The sequence below is a fragment of the Geotrypetes seraphini genome, chromosome 2, assembly GCF_902459505.1.
Source record: "Geotrypetes seraphini chromosome 2, aGeoSer1.1, whole genome shotgun sequence".
NCBI lineage: Eukaryota > Metazoa > Chordata > Amphibia > Gymnophiona > Dermophiidae > Geotrypetes > Geotrypetes seraphini.
This window is the reverse complement of record NC_047085.1, coordinates 394025637-394049736: the sequence shown is the minus strand read 5'-3', so window position 1 is coordinate 394049736 and position 24100 is coordinate 394025637. Positions and strand designations below refer to the sequence as shown.

General features: G+C 45.2%; 1 protein-coding gene across 9 annotated transcripts in view; it reads left to right on the top strand.

Moving 5' to 3' along the window:
* The window catches only part of STK31 (serine/threonine kinase 31), a 620303-nt gene that overhangs the window by 578775 nt on the left and 17428 nt on the right, over positions 1 to 24100 (top strand). For all 9 annotated transcript variants that reach the window (XM_033930854.1, XM_033930858.1, XM_033930859.1 and 6 more), the window contains 2 exons: positions 10461 to 10610; positions 13651 to 13770. In XM_033930854.1, coding sequence (XP_033786745.1) covers positions 10461 to 10610; positions 13651 to 13770 — 270 coding nt within the window. The remainder of the gene's footprint in view (positions 1 to 10460; positions 10611 to 13650; positions 13771 to 24100) is intronic.

Here is a 24100-nt window from a genome sequence, read left to right as displayed (position 1 = left end):
TCTAGTGTACCACCCTCCTAGTTTATAGTTTGGAGGTTCTTTTAAAAATACTGAAAATATATGTCTAATTAGAAGTGGATGTTTTGTGATTAAATTTGATGATAAAAGAAGACATGAGATATAAAAGCACGTTTGTGGCTAATGTTAGAAAATATGAAATAGCTTTAATAGGTTCCTATAGCCCTATTTATACGGTTGTATCCCATGGCAGATGACTTTAACAAGTGCTTTGCTTCCCCAAAGGTGTATTCCTTGGTGGCACAGGCCACAAAACGCACATCTCCCCCCCTCCCCAGTGATGGGGAAGACCTGAAGGATGTTCAAGATAGATGGGTGGATTTTGTCCTTTAAGCGTTTGTTTGATACATAGTAACATAGTAGATGACGGCAGATAAAGACCCAAATGGATCCATTCAGCCACTGCTGGTGTTAAGGTGGCATTAGCTTCTTCTTTCTTGGATTGGGGGTGCCATTCCAAGCTGCACTATGATCCTCACACTGGTGCTTTGCAACTTGGATTTTCTCATCTCCGGTGTGGATTATATTGCTGATGCCTTGTATGACATCTTGAATGTTTTCGCCAAGCTTGCCATCTATTCCGTTTCTCACAGCTGGCTGTCATTTAAAGGACAGCTGCTGCTCGGCCAGGGTCTTGATGACTTTATGGCCAGTGTACAGAATCACAGGCCTAAGTCACTGCCTGTGAATAGATCCTGCCCTTCCAGGGGTTTGGAGTGTTCTAATTTTCATCCCTTCAGCGCTCTTGTCCATACTCGGGCTTGACCACGGACCTCTTCATCAGCCAGATCGCGCTTCGGTGGGTCTCAACATCAGCAGTCCACAGGAAGTTGGCTGGCAGCTCCAGCAATGAAATAGTTCTGACGTCTGGATTATCTTTGACGATAAACTATCATATCACGACCATATCAGTCATGTTGTCAAAGCAACTTTCTATAGACGCCGTCAAATAAGTTCAATATCTAAATTCCTATGCTCAAAATCTCTGAATATTCTAATTCATTCTCTGGTTATCTCTAAAATCGACTACTGTAACGCCCTTTTCAAAGATCTGGCGCAAAAAGAAATTAGACGTTTGCAAATTATTCAAAATGCCTCAATCAAACTTATTACGAAAGCCAAAAAATTTGATCATGACTCTCCCTTACTAATAAAAGCTCATTGGCTTCCAGTCGCTCACCGTATTATGTATAAACTATGCCTGCTCACTTTTAAATCTTTGATATTTAAAACCCCAGCCTTTATCTATAGAGTTTTAATCCCATATACCTCATCTAGACTTTTGCGTTCAAACGACCAACATTTATTGGTCATTCCCTCTCTTAAAATTATCAGTACGCGGCGGCAGTCTATTTTTTCTATAACGGCTCCCCAATCTTGGAATGCCCTTCCAATTTATTTAAGAGAGGAAAAGAATCTTGAAAAATTTAAGAGCAAATTAAAGAGTCTTCTTTTTAAAGATGCATTCAACGATTAATTGAATTGCTTATGGCTCTGATTTTAACCTACATAGAAACATAGAAACATAGAAATAGACGGCAGATAAGGGCCCCGGCCCATCCAGTCTGCCCACCCTAATGACCCTCCCCTACCTTTACCCTGTGAATAGATCCCACGTGTCGATCCCATTTGGCCTTAAAATCAGGCACCTTGCTGGCCTCAATCACCTGAAGTGGAAGACTATTCCAGCGATCAACCACCCTTTCAGTGAAAAAGAATTTCCTGGTGTCACCGCGCAGTTTCCCGCCTTTGATTTTCCACAGATGCCCTCTTGTTGCCGTGGGACCCTTGAAAAAGAAGATATTTTCCTCCGCCTCGATGCGGCCCGTGAGATACTTGAACGTCTCGATCATGTCTCCCCTCTCTCTGCGCTCCTCGAGCGAGTATAGCTGTAATTTATCTAACCGTTCTTCGTACGGGAGATCCTTGAGTCCCGAGACCATCCGGGTGGCCATTCTCTGCACCGACTCCAGTCTCAGCACATCCTTGCGATAATGCGACCTCCAGAATTGCACACAGCATTCTAGGTGGGGCCTCACCATGGATCTATACAATGGCATAATGACCTCAGGCTTATGGCTGACGAAACCCCTGCGTATGCAACCTATGATTTGTCTTGCCTTGGATGTAGCTTGCTCCATTTGATTGGCAGCCTTCATGTCCTCACTGACGATCACCCCTAAGTCTTATTCTGCTACCGTTCTTGTTAGGATCTCGCCATTAAGGGTATAAGTCCTGCATGGATTTTGGCTACCCAGGTGCATAACTTTGCATTTTTTGGCATTGAAGCTGAGTTGCCATGTCCTAGACCAGCTCCCCAGTAGGAGTAGATCGTGCATCATGTTGTCGGGCATTGAATTTTTGTCCATTGTGCTTTTGCCCACTACATTGCTTAGTTTGGCGTCATCGGCGAATAATGTTGTTTTACCTCGGAGCCCTTCTGCCAAGTCTCTTATAAAGATATTGAAAAGGATCGGGCCCAAGACCGAGCCTTGGAGCACTCCACTTATCACCTCCTTCATTTCAGAGGGGGTGCCGTTCACCATTACCCTTTGAAGCCTACCTCCAAGCCAGTTCCCAACCCATTTCATCAGTGTGTCTCCCAATCCTATAGAACTCATCTTGCTTAGCAACCTGCAGTGTGGTACGCTATCGAATGCTTTGCTAAAGTCCAGGTATACGATGTCCAGGGACTTCCCAACATCCAGCTTCCCTGTCACCCAGTCAAAGAAGCTGATCAGGTTGGATTGGCAGGATCTCCCCTTAGTAAATCCATGTTGACGGGGATCCCGTAGATTCTCCTCATTCAGGATCGTATCCAATTGGCGTTTGATTAGAGTTTCCATTAGTTTGCTCACTATTGATGTGAGACTCACTGGTCTGTAGTTTGCTGCCTCTATCTTTGAGCCTTTCTTGTGGAGTGGAATGACGTTAGCCTTCTTCCAGTCCAACGGGACGCTGTCTGTACTAAGGGAGAGGTTGAAGAGCGCGGACAGCGGCTCCGCCAAGACATCACTCAACTCCCTGAGCATCCTAGGGTGTAGGTTGTCAGGTCCCATTGCCTTGTTAACCTCGAGCTTTGACAGCTCACCGTAGACACTGCTGGGTGTAAACTTGAAATTACTAAATGGGTCAACTGAGTCAACCCTTGTCTGTAGCTGAGGGCCGAGTCCCGGCGCTTCTCGGGTGAAGACTGAGCAGAAGTATTCATTTAACAGTTGGGCTTTTTCTGAGTCCTTTTTCACATAGGCTCCGTCTGGTTGCCTAAGACGTACTATCCCGCCTGAGCTTTTACTTCTGTCACTGATATACCTGAAGAATGATTTATCTCCCTTCTGGATGTTCTTTGCTAGAGACTCCTCCATGTGGAATTTAGCCTCCCTGACTGCTGTTATGACAGCTTTTGACTTGGTCAGGTATTAGAAACATAGAAAATGACGGCAGAAAGGGCCAAAGCCCACCAAGTCTGCCCATTCCAAATACCCGCCCCCCTGAATTCACTCCCTTAGAGATCCCACGTGAGTATCTCATTTCCTCTTAAAATCTGACACGCTGCTGGCCTCAATCACCTGCAGTGGGAGTTTATTTCAATGATCCACCACTCTTTCGGTGAAGAAGTACTTTCTGGAGTCGCTATGAAACTTCCCTCCCCTGATTTTCAGCGGATGCCCTCTGGTGGTCGAGGGTCCCATGAGGTAGAAGATATCATCTTCCGACTCAATACAGCCCGTGATGTACTTAAACGTTTCAATCATGTCTCCCCTCTCTCTTCGTTCCTCAAGTGAATACAGCCGCAATTTATTCAGTCTTTCTTCATACGTGAGATCCTTGAGCCACAAGACCATCCTGGTGGCCATTCGCTGAACCGACTCGATTCTCAGCACATCCTTCCAGTAGTGTGGTCTCCAGAATTGAACACAATACTCCAAATGAGGCCTCACCATGGACCTGTATAGCGGCATCATGACTTCAGGTCTCTTGCTGACAAAACCTCTACGGATACAACCCATCATTTGTCTTGCCCTGGAAGAAGCCTTCTCCACTTGATTGGCAGCCTTCATGTCATCACTAATGATCACCCCTAGATCACGTTCCACCGTGGTCTCGACCAAGGTCTCACAATTTAGTACGTAAGTTCTGCACGGGTTTCTCTTACCCAGGTGCATTACCTTACACTTTTTAGCATTGAAGCCTAGCTGCCAAGTTGCTGATCATCGTTCCAGCAGCAGTAGGTCCTGCGTCATATTATCAGGCAAAATGCTTTTACCTACTATGTTGCAAAGTTTGGCATTGTCGGCGAACAGTGATACCCTTCCTCTAAGTTCTTGGGTCATATCTCTTATGAATAAGTTGAATAGAATCGGGCCCAAGACCGAGCCATGCGGCACTCCACTGATCACGTCTGACGTTTTGGATGGGGTTCCGTTTACCACCACCCTCTGAAGTCTACTTCTCTAGAATCCTGTTTCCCTGATTGTAAGAGATGAATGCTTTTTTCTTCTCTTTGATGAGGTCTGATATCTCCACAGTGAACCACTGTGGCTTATTGTTCCTACGCCGTTTACTTACTAACTTAACATAGTGGTTTGTCACTTCCTGTATGGTGGCTTTCAAAGTCGACCACATTTCTTCCACGCTATCGGTTTCTGCTTGGCTTTGTAGCACCTGGTGAACAAAGTCACCCATGTCTTGGAAGTTTGTGTCCTTGAATTTGAGGACTTTGGTCAGTGTGGCAGATTTGGTGAAGCCTTTCCTAAGATTGAACCATATCATGTTGTGGTTACTGGAGGCCAATGTGTCTCCCACCGAGACCTCTGTAACACTTTCTCCAGTATTGCCTGATCCCTTGTTGGGTCCAACACCAGTTGCCTGAGATGTGCTCCCTTCAAAGAGTATAATAGCCTCCTGCTGCTGCCGGAAGCAGCAGTAAGTGTGTCCCAATCCACATCAGGCATGTTGAAGTCACCTAACAATACTGTGTCCCCACGCAAGGTGATATTCTCTATAATACCGATTAATTCCATATCTAGGTCATCCTGTTGTCTTGGGGGTCTGTAAATTACGCCAAGATACAGGCATTTGTCCTTCCCTCTGGCCAAATAAACTCAAAGGGATTCCCCGGTGTACTGTACATCTGTGATTCTTGTGACCTTAATGTCATCTTTAGTATATAATGCTACACCTCCTCCCATTCTGCCCTCCCTGTCCCGGCGAAGCAAGTTATAACCCGGTATGACCATGTCCCACCCGTGGGAGTCTGTGAGCCAGGTCTCAGATATTGCTACCACATCCAGGTCGGCATTCCTTATTTCTGTTTCCAGTTCCAGGATCTTATTTCCCAAACTGTGTGCGTTAACGTACATAGCCCTTCACGTTGTGTTTTTAACTTTTGTTGTTCCCTTCCCATTATTCTTAACCCTAATTGTACTACTTTTTAATTAAATTATAATTCATTCCCAAATTTCCTTATGTTTCTACTTGTGTGTGTAATTTAATTTTATATTATGTTTTAATCGTTTAGGTACCTGTCATTTAAGTTTGTCTTCCTTTACTCTGTAATTTTTATTAATTTGTACATCGCTTAGAATTCGGATTAAGCGATTAATCAAATGTGATAATAAACTTGAAACTTGAAACATCAGGCCAGTGTGTCTTCCCCTGCGGATCAGGGGGTGTGTTCGGCCTTTCTGGTGTAATGGCAGACCATTACCTCTGACCTCTGGGTCCTGGAAGTTCTCAGGGATTGCTACAAATTGGAGTTTCTCTGTTCTCTGAGTATTTTCTGGATTCTCCTGCGGGCTGCCCTGAGAAGGTGCTTCGGGTGCAGGCCACACAGTCCTCAGGCTTCTGGATATTGCAGTCATAGAACCCATTCCACAGTGAGACTTGGGATCTGGGTGATATTTGATATACTTCATCATTCCAAAGAAAGGATCTGACGATTGGAAGCCAATTCTAGATCGCAAGGTGGTCAATGCGATACTGAAAGTGCCTCGTTTCTACATTGAGATGGTGTGCTCAGTGAAAAGTTTCTAGCCTCCTGGATCTGATAGAGGTGTATGTCCACGTTCCCATTTTCGTATCTTCGATTCCATGTTTTGGGGCAACATTTCCAGTTTGCGGCGATGCCCTTTGGATTGGCATTGGTGCTCAGGACCTTCACCAAAGTGGTGGTGGCAGCCCATCTTTGCACCCTGAGTGTCCTGGTTCACCCATATCTGGATGACTGGTTGAGCAGAGCTCCCTCACTGTCCAAGGGGGTCAGGCTGTTCAACAGGTGCTGCAGTTGCTGTAGTGCCTGAGTTGGGTGATCAACTTCCAGAAGTCACCTTGATGACGCAGGGTCTGGAATGCCTGGGAATTTGGTTTCACACAGGACAGAACAAGCAGACTTTCTCAGTTGTCAGACGCTGGAGAGTGGTCCCTGTCCCAAAGAGTGTTCGAGTGCATAGTAGATAAGTGGGGGTGTCCCAAGTTCGACCTCATGGCAACTGCGGCCAACGAGAAAACCCAGCTATTCTTCAGTCGTCATCGCAAAGCTGGCAGCAAAGGCCTGGACACTCTGGTTCAGCCCTGGCACTGGAAGGTTTCCTCTGTCTTCCCTCTGTGGCCCGTGATATGATGTCTTTATTAAGGCAGATAGAGGCCCATGGAAGTCTGATTCTGGTTGCACCTAATTGGCCACAGTGGCCTTGGCATGGCAACTTAGTTTGGCTCCATCAGGATTGGGTTTCCAACTACTTTGTCATTCTTGCCTTCTACACAGAGTCTGATTGTGATTCAGTATCAGGATCACTTTGGTCTTAACAGCATGGCTCTTGAACGTGCGGCCTTAACTAGCCAGGGCTATTCTTCAGCTGTGATTGCCATTTTGCTTCACAGCAAAAGGAAGAACATAGTGGCAGCCAATGCGAAGGCTTGGAGGTGTTACCAGGCATGGTGTGCCCTGAGACAGGTGGACCTGTTTCTCCCATCAAGTCCTAGTGTTGTGGAATTTCTGCAGGATGGCCTGAAGAAGGAGGCCTAGTGGTAACTTTACTCCGGGTACAGATTGCTGGTCTTTTGTGTATGGACCTTATTTCTCTGAGGGGGCTCATTGGCAGCTTATCCGGATGTATCTTGTTTTCTGCGGGGCACCCTGTGTCTTAGGCCTTCCTTGCACCTTCCCTGTCAGACCTGGAATCTTAATCTAGTTCTTCGCTCTCTGGCTCATTCGCTGTATGAGCCTCTGGAGCAGGCATCTCTGATGAATCTCGCAATCAAGACCATCTTCCTAGTGGTGTTACTTCAGCCCATATGGTTTGGGAGCTTCAGGCCCTCTCCTGCAGGGATCCTTTTCTGCGTATTATGGATTCCGCTGTGATGCTGTGAACTGTTCTTTCTTTTCTTCTGAAAGTAGTTTCCGCTTTACATATGAATTCGGAAGTCCAGCTTTCTGCTTTTGCTTCTTCTGTTCAAAGGAGCAGGACCAAGTGTTGTAGTCCTTGGACGTGCGCAGTGTTTTACTGTGATACCTGGAAGTCGCCAATGAATTTCGCCAGTCTGACCATGTGTTTGTTCTGGCGGGTCCTGCTCACAAAGTAGGCTGTCTTCTAAGGCCACCATTTTCATTAGGGGGGGGGGGGGAGGTCTGATGTTTTGGATGGAGATTTTACAGAGGCGCCGGTTGGCGAGGATGCGTTGGTTGTGTGCATTTTTCATTGGGAAGAATTGCAGGAGCTTATTCTTCAGGTGTCTTCAGTTTTATACTTTGAAGAGGAAGCATAGGACCCACCTCGTGTTGTGGACCCTCTTCTTAGAGTGATCTGGTCAGCATTCTGCTCTTTCCCTATGCATCAGGATATTCGGGATATAGTGCATGCTCAATGGAAAGTTCCGAATACACCTTTTCATTTGATGTGGTCCATGGCCAGACTCTACCTCATTCCTAATAGAGATAGAGAAACCTTTGTCGCCTGTGGTTGATGCAGTGGTCTCAGCTATTGCGCGCAGATATACTGAGCTGGTGGAAGGTGGCTTGGCCCTGAGAGACGCTCAGGACTTGAGAGTTTTGATGTGGCTGCCCTGGCTATCCAGGTGATGATTTGTGGTGGTCTGGTAGCCCGGGCTTGTTTCCAGAGTCTGAGAGAGTTTTTGACTGTGAGATGGCTGACGGTCCTTAGTGGATCAGGAAGTGACTAAGAATGAGCTGGGAGCTTCTTTTTTCTGATGGCATGACTCTCGGTGTAACGACCCGCCGTACCGTGTGGCTTTCAGGTTGCTTGGTGGATGCAGCATCTAAGGCTAAGCTCAGTAAGTTTCCATTTCAGGGCTCCTCTCTCTTTGTGAAGGAGCTGGATAAGCTGGTTCAGACCTTGAGTGACTCTAAGGTGCCTCGATTACTGGAGGACCAGCCTCGCCAGGCATCACGAGGTGGTTCTTCCCGGGGATGTTTGAGTGACTTTCGTAGGTACTGCTCTGGCCTGGGTATGATCTCTTTTCCTTCCAGAGGACATTTCTTCTAACGCATGCAGTCCTTTCGGAGGGCCTGCTGGAGAGGTTGTGACTCCTCCAGAGGCTCATCTGCCACTTGTTCAGCCCAATGACTCATTGTGGGTCCTTCCCCCGGTCCCAGTCGGAGCCCAGTTGTGAGAGTTTTACCAGGGATGGGCCTTCTGCACACATGCCTGAAAGAGTGTTTCTGTTCTGCTCTCCCTTTTTTCTTATTTTAGTCGGTGTTTTCGTCCCCTTTTCAGTATTTCTAAGACTTCGACTACTCTGTCTGCCTACACTAAGGCATGGAAGACTTTTCAACATCATTGCAACCAGGAGAAGGTAGAGCTCTGATTTTGGTGGTTCTTGCCTTCCTCCAAGCAGGTCTTGGTAAAGGCCTTACTATATCGTCCCTTCAGGTCCACAGATCAGTGGGTCCTAGAGGTGATTCGGGATGGTTATGCTCTGGAATTTTCTCGACCTTTGACAGATCGTTTCCTCTCCTTGTCAGGCAACTTGGAAAAGGAAGGCTTTTCAGCAGACTCTGCTCAGGTAACTGGACCTAAAAGCAGTAGTCCCAGTGCTCCTTAGGAGATTCGCAACGGCAGGTACTCCATCTACTTCATGGTGCCCAAGAAAAGAGGGTTCTTTTCGGCCCATTTTGGATCTCAAAGTTGTCAGTAGAGCGCTCTGGGTTCTGTCCTTTTGTATGGAAACCCTGAAATCCGTATTCTTGCTGTCCAACCGGGGGAATTTTTAACCTCTCGATCTAACGGAGGCATATCTGCATGTTCTCATTTGAGCCTCCCATCAACGTTTCCTTCGCTTTGTGATCAGTTTTGTGTGCTTCCCTTTGATCTAGCTACGGTGCCGCGCACCTTCACCAAAATTATAGTTGTGGTCCTTACCTGCTAATTCTTTCTTTTAGTCCCTCCAGACTGGCACAGACCCCGTCCTGTCATTTTGTTCAGTGTTTTCGTGAAGAGTACGGGTTTTTCTGCGAGAATTAGTTGTTTTGGTTGTTTGGGGAGTTTAAAGAGCAGCGACATTTGGTACAGCTGGTTTAGCTGGCGATCTATGGGACGTTTCTGAAAGGTGGTTCTTCTAATCAGTATCCAATCCAGTCAGTGTTTTTCTTTGCCTTCTCCATGTAAGTGAGGAGTTGGGATGTTGTCTTCAGCCTAACGGTTTTCTGCTTGGCTATTAGTTAAAACTGATTGTACTGTATTGTACACTTGTACTGTAGCTAAACATCAGTGTCTCAGTTTCCACCTGCTGGTAGAGGAGCATAAACCCATCCATTTCTGTGCCGGGAGGGAGGAACTAAAAGAAAGAAAATTAGCAGGTAAAGACCTAATTTCTCCTTTATGACCATATTTAAGGCTTCTGTAGTGTTCTGAAGGAGTCCTGTGGCAATGCTCCTGGCTGAGGACCATTGCTATAAACCATGTTAAATAGTTGCAAATGAGAAGATTTATGGTTTTATTTGTGCTTTCTATCCTGTCTTTACAAAATTGTATTGAAGTGGTTTACAAAATAAATTATTAAAATAATATTAAAAAGAAAAGACCTACATTATTTGATATAACAACAACAAAGAATAATATAACTACAATTTACAATGGGACTGTCAGAGTGAACTGAGGCAGACCCAGACCCTTCAATAGCAGCCAAGAAAGGAGCTTCAGCAATTGGCTGCTAATAGAGGGTTTGAGTCTGCCTTACTCTGACAGTACCCTTTGAAAATCATAGAGAAGTAAAGATCTATTAATTTTTTTTATATTTCCAGGATTCTACAAGGCTGTATTATAAAGCTATGCATAACAGCCTTTAAATTTAAGTTTGCTGAATGCTTTCGGTTTGAGATAACTGTGCCCTCTTTCCCACCCTCCCCTTGGTTTTATGGCCTTGCTTTCCAGCACTTATTAGAATAAGAGGCAAATATTTCTTTTGTCTTTTTTTTCAATCAGGAGATTATAAAAGTGATGAAAGGTGTAGCATATGGTTTGCAAACTTTGCACAAATCTAACTTGGTTCATGGATCAATACATCCAAATAACACATTTGCTGTGGATCGGAAGAAAGGAATAGTTGGGGATTTTGACTTCACCAAAACAGTGGTAAATAAAATTTATTTTAAAATGCATTGTTTTGAAGGCCTCAGATGTAAATTAAAATGAATCTGGTTTTAGTATAAGATCAGATCCTGAATGCATGCATTTTTCAACATCAGCTAGCAGGCTGAAATCAGCCACATGTGTGAGTGATGTCAGGCAGCCCAGTCATGGAACTTTGCAGCTCAGAATAAAAATTTATGTTGGTTTTGAGAATGCATTGAATTTACTTGCATGCTAGCCCCCCAAAGAACAGTCCCTTTTTTTTTTTTGCCTGCGTTAGAATGCAGATAGTCTTTGTTCTTCCTTTTCTTTTGGTTTTGTAGCCTTTACTTAGCTACCTCCCCCAAGAAGCTATAGAAAACTTTAGATGGGTCAAGTTTATTAAAATTTGATATACAATTGAACTTAAAAAATCAAATTATAGTATAAATGTTTGTGTGAAATTTGAGTTTTTAATGTAAATATGATTTTTCTTGGCTTGAGAAATTTCTTTGATTTTACATATTTGTATATCTATTGAGTTAGTTTGACATTTTATATATATTTTTTTCAGACTCCAATGCAGGCTGTTAGTCAAAACATTGGCCATGTTGGGTCACTTTTAATAAAGAGTGTTATCCCAGGACAAGCAGGCAGCATATTCTCACATGTGGGTGACATCATTCACAGAGCCCCAATACGGACAGCTTTAAAAGTGCATCGCCACTTTAAGATCTTGAGAAAGTTTGCAAATTGCCTGCACCATAAACTGCGAGTTCTTTCTCACGTGACGCCGCTCATGGCCCCTCAGTTCTTAGTTTTCTGCGGAGCTAGGAAGTCATGTTTTTGAACACTGTTCAAATTTTTTGCATTTTTGCCTTCCTGCTCACACATTTTCTTCTTTTTAACTTTGTTTACTTAATTTAAAAAAAAAGAAGTGGGGAAACTTTTCCTCTCTTTTCTCCTTGCGGGCTTTGCCCAATGAGGCCTTTTTCTTTTCTTCAGCCATTGAGTTCGATTTGACTGAGGCAATTTTTCTGTCGTTGTCCCGACTGTTAATGGGTCTTAAAAAAATGCTGCAAATGCCAAAGGCTAATTTCCATCACTGACTCCGATAGTTGGTGCTTGCAGTGCATTCTCCTGGCACCAGCATGAACACAGAGAAGACAGCACAAACTTTGATGTCAAAGACGTTGACACCGGCATTGGGCTACATCTTACTACAGCAGGAAAAAGAATCATTGTGGAGAAATTTAGACAATATAAGGTTTATAATCGAAACAAAAATACTTCTAAAAACCCACCTAAATCGGCACTTTGATGCCTAAAAGACAGGTCATCCAAGTGACGATAATCGAAATGGGTTTTAGACGTATCTAGAGGCAGCTGTGCGCCCAGAGATAAAAGGGGTGTTTTTCGAGGAGTGGTTTGGGCGGGATGTGGGCTGACCAAACTTAGTTATCCTGCAACGATAATCGAAAGTTTGACGAGACTGCCTAGACGGAACTTATATGTTGTGACTTAGGCAATCTAAAAACAGAAGTGCCCAGAAGATATCCAAAGAGACCAGATAACCACTGCAGACACAAAGTACAGTCCCCCAAACACTCCCCCAGTGATCACAGCCCCCCCCCCCCACACGCCATAAAAATCAGAATATAAACGTACATACCTGCCTCTAGAACATCAGCACATGGCATAGGAAAGCCTTGTAGAGTTGCACACAGGTGACTTAAATAGTCTGGGGGGTGGGGTGTTGAACCATAGAGAGGAGGACCCAGGCCCATAAGCCACTCTAACCATTGCAATCATTTGATGCTGCACCTTGGACTTTCCGATAATTCCACTTTTCACAATTCTTTGATTGCTTCATTTCAGTATGCATCCACAATTTTTCCCCATTCATAGTAAATGCTAGACTGAATAGGAATAACCATGTATATTAGTTGCATTCTCTGTTTGAGCCACATTTCAAAATTCCCTCCTCTTTAGAAAGATGGATGATAAGGCCTCAAATAGCTTCAGGGATTGTTTTCATCTCTTGTTCACTCTAATCGATCTCATTGTCATTTTTTTTTTTTTTTTTTTTTTTTTTTGAAACTCATGGAGGCACATCACTATGTCCCTAGGTTTGTCATCTATTGCAAGGCTTTTCAGTTTGGTGAACCAGCTTTTTAATTCCAGTAGTATTTGTTGTTTTTCTCACACCTTATCATTATGGGGCTTCTCAGCCATATGGCTGCTTTTCGGAATCTGCCCTCCTCTTCCATCTGATCTCTCTGGCATGGTGAATAGAACTCATTCAAATAATTTTGTTGAGTTTTTCCATTACCACAAGAACATAAGAATAGCCTTACTGGGTCAGACCAATGGTTCATCAAGCCCAGTAACCCGTTCTCATGGTGGCCAATCCAGGTCACTAGTACCTGGCCAAAACCCAAGGAGTAGCAATATTCCATGCTACTGATCCAGGGCAAGCAGTGGCTTCTGCATGTCTTTCTTAATAACAGACTATGGACTTTTCCTCCAGGAACATGTCCAAACCTTCCTTAAAACCAGCTATGCTATCCGTTCTTACCACAACCTCTGGCAATGCATTCCAGAGAACTATTCTCTGAGTGAAAAAAAATTTCCTCCTGTTAGTTTTAAAAGTATTTCCCTGCTTCCTGGCTTGCTACTTTTAACTGTTATCACCATGGATGCAAGAGCCAGGCTATCCTCTTTCCCCTTTGCTGTCAATAGACTATAATTTTAATTTTTTAGCAAAGTGGGAGTTTCTATTTCAGTTAGTCATTCTCAGGTATGACATCACTTCCTCCTTTGGAATGGGATATTTTCTGTATTATTGATCTTTAGTGCAAGGGATGTGTGATCTTAGTATATGTCTGTTTTTTTGCAGCAACTTGCGTCCCTCAATTGGACTTTAATTCCACTTCAAGAGCAAAGTCAAAATGCAATTCAAAATACTAGTGTGTGAGGATATTCAGTTCTCATATTCATAAAATTACATATCTGATTTAGACTACAAGTCAAAAGTGTTTATGTATAGATTTCTTATTTGCAGGATCAGCGCAGCTCTGCAAATTCATGTGGTAGTCTGATCCTGGCAGCTCCTGAATTAAAAATGGGACAGCTAGCCTCTCCATCTTCAGATATGTATGCCTATGGCTGTCTTCTGTTGTGGGTAAGATAACTTAATAGAATTGACTTTCATTAACAATTTAAACTTTTGCAAAGAAATTTGTTTTTATACATCATTTATAAGTTGTTACATCAGTTATACATTACAAGAATATATTTAAATTAGCGCCACTTTAGCTATTTAGAGTGGGTACCTTGTAATATTGCTGTACTCTTACATCAGTGTTTCTCATCACGCAATACACATATGCTTGGGTACATGGGCCACTTGTGGGGGTACGTGGCCTGGCCGCCACGGAGGATATTCCCGCCTGTCTGTAGAAGCTACCACTGCCAGGGATATTGCCTTCCTGTCTGCCCCCCTGCCACTTCCGTGGATCTCACCTTCTTGCCCGCCCCCCTGCTGGGGATCTTGCTTTCCTGCCCTCCTCCCTGCTAATGCCGAGGATCTCGCCTTCCTGCCTGCCACTGCCTGGGATTTCACCTTCCTGCCTGCTGCTGCTGGGGATTCCTCCCTCTCACACTCACTCCTGTCTTCAGCAGCACTCCTTGCAGGGTCGGCACAGGCAATGATTTCCACACTGCATGTAAGTAGCTAACCCGGAAAGAAGTGCTGCTGAAGCCAGAAGGAGCGAGTGCGGCTCATACAAGAACTGGGTCAGCTTCAGAAGGGGGGGCATGGGCAGGTAGGGAGGGCTCCCGTGGCAGGGAGCGGGCAGGATCCCCATTGGCTTCTAAGGAGGGGCAGCTACTTACGTGCAGGGAGGGGCACAAACTCAACACAGAAGGAAGGGAGGGGCATGAACATAGGACACAGAAGGGAATGAGGAAGGGGCATTAACTTGGGACATAGGAGGGAGGAAATAGAAAGGGAGAATTGTTGGGTATGAGTGTGTGAGTGAGAGGGAAAGATGGCACATGAAGAAAGGAAGAAAGAGGAAAATTAGTCATAGAGGAGAGAGATACATAGGGGAGAAGGATGAGAGGGAGAAATGTTGGATATGGTGGTGGAGAAGGGGACAAATTGAAGGGAATTGCAAAGGGGAAGAATGTTGGACATAGTAATGGAGGGAGAAATATGGCATTGTGCTGGAGAGGGGTGATAGAAGGAGAAATGGGCATGGGGCTGGTGGGCAGTGGTGAAAAATGCACTTGATCTGGGAGATGAGAGAGGGAGAAATGTTGGATGTGACAGTAGAGGGGGTAGGAGAGATGCCTGGATCGCTAAAGACAGATGGACAGAGAGAGAGGGAGACTTGTTGCCAATAGGGGTGGAGGAGAGAGGAAGAAAAGTTTGACTCATGGAGGGACAGAGAGAGATATTGGTTGGGGAAGGGAATGAGGTGCGGAGGAGAGGAAACATGCAGAAGGCAGAAAGTGTTGGACTCAAAGAGAGATGGATGGGGAGGGCAAAAAGGAGGGAAGGAGAAATGTCACACTTGGGGGAAGGGGGAGAGGGCAGAGAGTAAAAAGTTGAACTCATGGAGGGAGAGAAAGAGATGTTGTTTAGGGGAGGGAATGAGGACTGGAGGAGAGGAAGTGTACAGAAGGCAGAGAGAAAGATGTTGATCTGAAGGAAAGGAGGAAGACATGTTGGATGTGGCAGTAGAGGGAGTGGGAGAGATACATCCTGGATATCTATCTCTCTTTCCCCACTCCCTTTGCAAGCAAGGGAGGGAATGAGAGAAGGGGTGTGAGAGAGAGGGAGACATGTTGCCAATGTAGGGTGGAGGAGAGAGGAAGAATGTTGGACAGAGATGTCAGAAGGAAGTGCAACCAGAGATTCATGAAATCACCGGACAGCAAAGGTAGAAAAAAATTATTTTATTTTCAATTTAGTGACTGAAATGTGTCAGTTTTGAGAATTTATATCTGCTGTCAATATTTTGCACTATATTTGTGTGTTTTTCTATAGTTGTTACTGAGGTGACATTGCATATTTTAAAGTCATCTGCCTTGACCTCTTTGAAAAAAATCCCCAAATATAAATGATTAACATTTTCTCTACGTACAGTGGCCCAAATTCACTAAGCAAACCAATCGTGTACCGATCGTTTTGCAAGCCCTTAGCGAGCAGATTTCCCTCTGGCCTGATTCACAAGTGTTTGGCGATCCCCTCCCAATCCATGCATGCAAATGAGGGAAATGGCATGCAAATTTGGGAGGGCAGTGATTCACTAAACACTTTAGCTAACACCGATTGGGCTTGTCGATCAGAAAAGAAGCGACTGCTGAAGACCAGTCATTTCTATCCTGGCCAATGCTCCTGCCCTTTAAAACCACAGGCTCACAATGCTTTTTAACAGAGCAAGCCCGTGGTTTTAAATCTGCCGCTGCCATCGGGCCCGACTGCCCACCTCGTCCTCCTGCCATATCTACAACTACTAACCCCCCTCCCAATAAGTACCCTTCTTCCAGTGTTTTATTGCCCTGGAAAATTCTGTGCTGCTTCTGTCCCAAACTAGTAAATCGCCTATTCTTCCCCATGTTCTAATTCCACTTCACTGAAACAAGCCATCCCAATGGATTGTGGAATACTTAGAAATAACTCTCATTCTCAATACTTGATTTTAATGAGTTAGAAATATTCAGGCTGTGTAACTGACCAGTTATGTTCAACAACATTGTTCTTGGCAGTATGGTTTTTAGCTTATTTAATATTACTGGTTGAAGATGAACATAAGATTTGCCGTTACTGGGTCAGACAAGTGGCCCATCATGCCCAGCAGCCCGCTCACGTGGCGGCCCTTAGGTCAAAGACCAGTGCCCTACTAGAGTCTAGTCTTACCTGCGTATGTTCTGGTCCAGCAGGAATTTATCTAACCTTTTCTTGAATCCCTGAAGGGTGCTTTCCCCTATAACAGCCTCTGGAAGAGCGTTCCAGATTTCTACTACTCTCTGGGTGAAGAAGAACTTTCTTACGTTTGTATGGAGTCTATCCCTTTTTAGCTTTAGAGAGTGAACTCTCGTTCTCTCCACCTTGGAGAAGGTGAACAATCTCTTTCTTTACTAAGTCAATTACCTTCAATATCTTGAATGTTTCGATTATGTCTCCTCTTCTCAAGGGCAGTTTTTCTAGCCTCTCATTGTACGGCAACTCCTCCAGTCCCTTAACTATTTTTGTTGCTATTCTCTGGACCCTTTCAAGTAGTACAATGTCCTTTTCATGTACAGTGACCAGTGTTGGACGCAGTACTCCAGGTGGGGGCGCACCATGGCCTGGTACAGCGGCATGATAACCTTCTCTGATCTGTTTGTGATTCCCTTCTTAATCATTTCTAGCATTCTGTTTTCCCTTTTCACCGCCACTGCGCATTGCACAGGCAATTTCATTGACTTGTCTACAAGTACTCCCAAGTCTCTTTCCAAGGGGCTCTCTCTGTGTATAGCACCGGACATCCTGTATTCGTGCATATTATTTTTGTTACCGACATGCATCACCTTGCACTTATCCACATTGAATCTTATTTGCCATTTCGCAGCCCATTCCTCAAGTGTGTTTGTCACGTTGTAGGTCTTCGCAATCCTTCTGTGTCCTCACTACTCTGAATAGCTTTGTATCGTCCGCAAATTTAATCACCTCGCTCGTCGTACCAATTTCTAGGTCATTTATAAATATGTTGAAGAGCACGGGCCAAAGCACCGAACACTGCGTCGCTCCACTCGTGACGCTTTTCCAGTCAGAGTATTTTCCACTTACCCCATTCTCCGTTTCCTATCTGCCAACCAGTTTTTAATCCACGTGTGTATTTCACCCTCAATTCCATGGCTCACAATTTTCCGACGTAAACGTTCATGGGGAACCTTATCGAATGCCTTCTGAAAATCTAGATATACGATGTAAATCGGATCACCCTTGTCAATATGCATATTTACTCCCTCAAAGAAGTGCAGTAAATTTGTCAAGCAAGATCTTCCTTTGCTGAAACCGTGCTGGCTGGTCCTCATCAAATTGTATCCATTAAGGTGATCAGTGATGCCGTACTTTATCAGCGGCTCTACCATCTTTCCCGATACCAAAGTCAGACTCGCTGGTCTGTATTTTCCAGGATCTCCCCACGCACCTTTCTTGAAGATCGGCATAATATTCACCACTTTCCAGTCTTCCGGAATCTTTCCTGATTTGATCGACAGATTGGGTTTTTTTTTTTTGTTTAAATCTTTTATGAATTTTTCAAAGTTAACAAAAATGCAGTACAGTATTTACACAAATCCCCATAGCATGATAACCCTCCCCTACCCCACCCAACCAATATCTTGCAAGAGAATAAAACCATGACATAAATATCTCTCTCGCACCCTCCCTCCCCCTGAGTGTGTGTGCAATATTCCAACAGGATCAAAGGGAACCAAACCCCCCCCCCCATTACAACGCATCCATAAAAGATATCAAAGGGCCCCAGATTAACTTAAATCTCTTAGTATGACCCATTACATCTGCATTCATTTTTTCAAATCTATAAGTTAAGCACAAACTGTCAACCCTATCAGTTTCCCTTCTTCATTTCCAATGGTATATTGGATAAATCCTCTTCGGTAAGTACAGACGCAAAATACGTTCAGTTTGTCAGCGATGGTTTTGTCCTCCTTTAATACTCGCTTTATTCTAGAGAATGACACGGTGAAAAAATTGGTCCCCGTCACCGCCCCGTCCCCGTCTCACCATCCCCGTCACCGCCCCGTCCCCGTCTCATCAACCCCGTCACCGCCCCGTCCCCGTCTCACCATCCTCTTCACCGCCCCGTCACCGCCACTGCCACCCCATTCACCGCCCCGTCACCGCCACTGCAATCCCATTCACTTTTCTTTATTTACGTATAAAGGAAACATTCTTTAAAACTTTAAAACTTAGTTAAATATTAGTTAATAACTATACAAAAACAAAACACGCAGAGAAAAAATTAATTAATAAAAATTCTCAAAACTGACACATTTTGATCACTAAATTTAAAATAGTTATTTTTCATACAGTTTTTCAATCACTAATCTTCCACCACCCCTGGGGCTAGCAATGCAAAAACAAACACGACATGTACTTTAAATGCTGCCGTGATTAGCATAGTGACCGCGGCTACGGCTGCAAGTCTCCCCTCCCCCCAGCGATCACGGCAGGAGGGCACCCAACCCCTCCTGTAGACCCCCCCAACGGCCCTCCCGACAATCGCAGCAGAAGGGTACCCAACCCCTCCTGCCGGTCCTCCCAATGGCCTCCCCTAAGATCGCCGGCAGGAGGGTACCCAACCCCTCCTGCTGGACCCCCCCCCCAACGAACCCTCCCACCCCGGAACCCCCTTAGTCTTACTTTTCAAGTTGGACCGGACAGCTCCTCGCTCGTCTGGCCAGCAGGCCTGCCTCCGTCCAAATGAGGCGGGCCCGCCCCTCCCCTCCCCTCCCCTGCCTCCCAATGGCCTCCCCTAAGATCGCCGGCAGGAGGGTACCCAACCCCTCCTGCTGGACCCCCCCCAACGAACCCTCCCACCCCGGAACCCCCTTAGTCTTACTTTTCAAGTTGGACCGGACAGCTCCTCGCTCGTCTGGCCAGCAGGCCTGCCTCCGTCCAAATGAGGCGGGCCCGCCCCTACCCTGCCCAACCCACAGGATCCTAGGGCCTGATTGGTCTAGGCACCTAAAGCCACTCCCGCTATAGGAGGGGCCTTAGGTGCTTGGGCCAATCAGGCCCTAGGATCCTGTGGGTTAGGCAGGGGAGGGGAGGGGCGGGCCCGCCTCATTTGGACGGAGGCAGGCCTGCTGGCCAGACGAGCGAGGAGCTGTCCGGTCCAACTTGAAAAGTAAGACTAAGGGGATTCCGGGGTGGGAGGGTTCGTTGGGGGGGGGGGGTCCAGCAGGAGGGGTTGGGTACCCTCCTGCCGGCGATCTTAGGGGAGGCCATTGGGAGGACCGGCAGGAGGGGTTGGGTACCCTTCTGCTGCGATTGGCAGGAAGGGTTGAAATGACAAATGAGGAGCACGGTGAAATAGCGGTTCCTAGAAGGGGGTACATTGGCCCGCGGGGACAAACCTGTTCACCGTTTCCGCGGTCGGTGAATGGCCTTGTCCCCGTCACCGCAGCGACTGCTAGTTTTCTTCCCCGTTTTCGGCGGTGACCCGCGGCTTAAATGCGGTGGCCGCGGGTAAACCGTCACCGTGTCATTCTCTACTTTATTCCATGGTCATCTAATGGCCCCACTGCTTCCTTCACAGGTTGTTTCCCCTTAATATATCGAAAGGACGGCTTTAAACTTTTTGCTTCCTTGGCTATTTTTTCCTTGTATTTTCTTTTGGCTCCTCTCACTGCCTTAATGGCACTTCCTTTGATGTTGTTTGCGCTTTTTCCAGTTTTCATCTGTTTTTGTCCTTTTCCATTCCTTAAACAAAGTCTTCTTGTCTCTGATCGCTTCCTTCACTGCTACAGTGAGCCACACCGGTTCCTTGGTCTTCTTCCCCTTGGAACCTGTGTTAATACGCAGTATATATAGATTTTGCGCTTCAGTGCCTGTCCTTAAAAAAAGGACCATGCTTACTCTAGAGCAGGGGTGCCCAATATGTCGATCGCGATTGACAGGTTGCTCGCTCAGGCGACCCCAGTCGATCGCAGAGCGGGTTCCAATCTTCCCTTCTCTTTTTTCCCCTCCTGACTGGCCCGCTCCTGAATTCTGCTGCCGCCGCTGCTCAACATTAAAAAAAAAAAAAACGGCTTGGAGAACTTATGCTCCGGGGGCTAACATGTGCTTGTACCGGCTTCCCTTCTCTTCCCTTTGAAACCGGAAGTTATGTCGGGGGGAGGGGGGGGGAGAAGGGAAGCCGGCACGCACATGTTAGAGCCCCGTTCGCGGGCTAAAGCGGGAGACAGGTCAGTGAAGCTTGCGATTTGCTCTTCTTGCTGCCAGGTCCTGTCTATTTTCTGTTTCCTCAAAGGCAGGACCCGGCAGCATTTCTCCCAATAGGTCGATCTTGGGCCAATCAGCCTTCCTCTCCCCGACGTCAATTCTGTCGTCGGTGAGGAGGTTCTGGCCGGCAGAATTGAAGTCGGGGAGAGGAATGCTGGTGGGCCCGAAGCAGGCGGCGGGCGGTTTTTGGGGCCTGTTATCCGATGGTAGCGGCAGTGGCAGTGGCTTGGGGGAGGGCAGGGAGGGAGAAAGAGGGCAGACAGGGAGACAGTAGGAAAGAAGAGAAACAGAAAAAAAGAAAGGGGGCATGAAGAGAGAAAGAAAGAGAGGGCATGGAAAGAGGAAGAAAACGTTGGGGGGGGGGAATGAGGTCAGGAGGAGAGGAAGCATACAGGCTAAAAGAAGGGAAGAAAGATTGGATGCACAGTCAGAAGAAGAAAGTGCAACCAGAGACTCATGAAATCACCAGACAAGGTAGGAAAAATTATTTTATTTTAAATTTAGTGATCAAAATGTATCTGAATTTATATCTGCTGTCTATATTTTACACTATGGTCCCCTTTTACTAAACCGCAATAGAGGTTTTTAGCGCAGGAAGCCTGTGAGCGTAGAGAGCAGCGCTGGGCATTCAGCGCAGCTCCCTGCGCTAAAAACTGCTATCGTGGTTTAGTAAAAAGGGAGGGGGTATTTGTCTGTTTTTGTATGGTTGTTAGTGAGGTGACAGTGCATAAAGTCATCTGCTTTGACCTCTTTGAAAAACCCTGGAATAGTAATGATAATTAACAATTCTATGTGTACAGTGTGCTTTGTGTTTTTTTAAAATTTTATTGTTGGTAGTTCATTTTGACTTGGTCATTTTAAAAGTAGCTCACAAGCCCAAAAAGTGTGGGCACCCCTGCTCTAGAGTCTAGCATATTTACAGTGCTTATCCTCTTCCTAATCTTTTTTCTCACCATGACTCTCATCCCTTCGTACTTCCCCAGTGCCGTGGCCGTCATTCTGGATTGAGTTTTTGATCCTGTCTCTAGGTTGAAGTGGATCATATTGTGATCACTGTTTCCCAAAGTAACATAGTAGATGATGGTCCATCCAGTCTGCCCAACCTCATTCAATTTAAATTTTTTCTTCTTAGCTATTCCTGGACAAGAATCCAAAGCTCTATCCGGTACTGTGCTTTGGTTCCAACTGCCGAAATCTCCGTCAAAACCTACTCCAGCCCATCTACACCCTCCCAGCCATTGAAGCCCTCTCCAGCCCCTCCTCCCCCAAATGGCCATATACAGACACACAGACCCCAATCCACACACGAAAAAGGACACCAATTAGATCTTGCTGCTTATATGACCCAACATCCTCACAAACCCAAAATCAATATCTCTAATGGAGCATGGCACCTCTCCCTTTGGTCAGATCACTATAAATACACCTTTGACATCAACTGGCCTCAAAGCATTAACAAACAACCTCCAATAAAAACCTCCTTCAAAACACGAACCCTCCATATTCTGGGATAAAGCAGACCACGCCACCACCAACATAGCTCCCAACGAATTTATATCTCAATGGAGATCCATAAGCGAAACCATTCTAAATGAGCTAGCCCCAGAAAAACTAAAATTCAAAATATGCAGACCTTCTGATAAATGGTTCGACGCCGAACTTCTCCAATCTAAAAAGCTCTGCAGACAACTAGAAAGAGTCTGGAAAAAAAACAAGAGTTTAGAACACACTAAAACTGCATGGAGATACCAAATTAATCAATACAAAACCAAACTCAAGGAAAAACGAAAAGCCTACTACTCCAATATGATAGGTAAAAAAATCCCAGACACAAAAAAGCTATTTAATCTAGTAAAGAACCTCACAGATACCAAACCTTACCTCTCCACCCAAGGTATCCACCCACCAACAGCCATCCACCTAGCAGACCATTTCAAAACCAATATCAGATCTACATTCATCAACACACACACCCATTTAGAAAAGATAACAACAAACCCATCAACTAGCGAAGCCATCGTAGCAGACAGAAGCTGGTCCGATTTCCCAATTCTAGTCTGGTCGGATATGAACCGACTCTACAATAAATACAGCCATGCTTCCACTGACCTAAATAATTGCCCCACCTACATATTATCAAACGCCTCCACCACATTCAAAACCAACTTCATGCTATGGATTCAAACCACATTGACAGAAGGCCAATTCCCACAGGACCTAGGAGAGATCTTAATCACTCCAATCATAAAGGATCACAAAGGCCCAATAGATAGCCCCTCCAACTACAGACCTATCGCTTCAATACCATTGTACGTTAAAATAATAGAAGGCCTAGTGGCACAATACCTCACCGAATATCTGGAAAAACATAACCTACTCCACCCCTCACAATCAGGATTCCGAACTAACCATAGTACAGAAACACTACTTGTCACATTACTAGATACAGCCCGACAACACATCAGTAAAGGAAAAAAAATGATATTAATACAATTAGACCTCTCCGCAGCATTTGACCTAGTTGACCACACCTTATTACTACAAATTCTCGATGCCATAGGAATCTCAGGCAAGGTCTACAAATGGTTTCAGGGGTTCCTCAAATCTAGAACCTACAGGGTAAAATACAATGATATCAAATCAGAACCATGGACAAATCCCTGCGGAGTTCCACAAGGATCACCTCTCTCACCTACGTTCTTCAACCTCTTTATCTCCTCCCTAGGAGCCACTTTAGATACCCTAGATGTCACATCTTTCAGCTATGCTGATGACATCACCATAATCCTCCTCTTCGACCCATCAGAGACCACCACCACAACAAAGCTAGAAACAACCTTAGACACAGTAGAAAAATGGATGATGGATCACAAACTAAAACTAAATTCTGAAAAAACAAAATTCCTTTTGCTCGAAAAAGCCCAAACTCCTACCATCACTGAACTGAAAATCAAAAATACCAAATACCCAATACAACCCGAACTAAAACTCCTAGGAGTTACGATAGACAGATGTTGCACAATGCAGCCCCAGATCAACAAAACAACCCAGAAAGCTTTTCTAACCATGAGAAATCTCCGTAAAATCAGAAAATTCTTTGACCAAGCACAATTTAGACTAATCGTCCAATCCCTAGTCTTAGGTCTGCTGGATTATTGCAACTCCCTATATCTTCCTTGTCCAACCACTATGATAAAACAACTCCAGACCATACAAAACACCGCCCTCAAATTGATCTACTCACTCAAAAAATATGATCCCATAACAACTGCCTTCTTAGACTCTCACTGGCTACCCATACAAGCACGAATCCAATTCAAATTCCACTGCCTGATATTCAAAGCATTACACGGCTCTTCCCCCTCCTATCTAAACAACCGCTTAAACCAAATCTCCACCTCAAGACACAGAAGAACCTCGAACCCTTTCGCCTTCCCCCCACTCAAAGGCACACAACGCAAGAAAATGTTTGACAACCTTCTGGCAA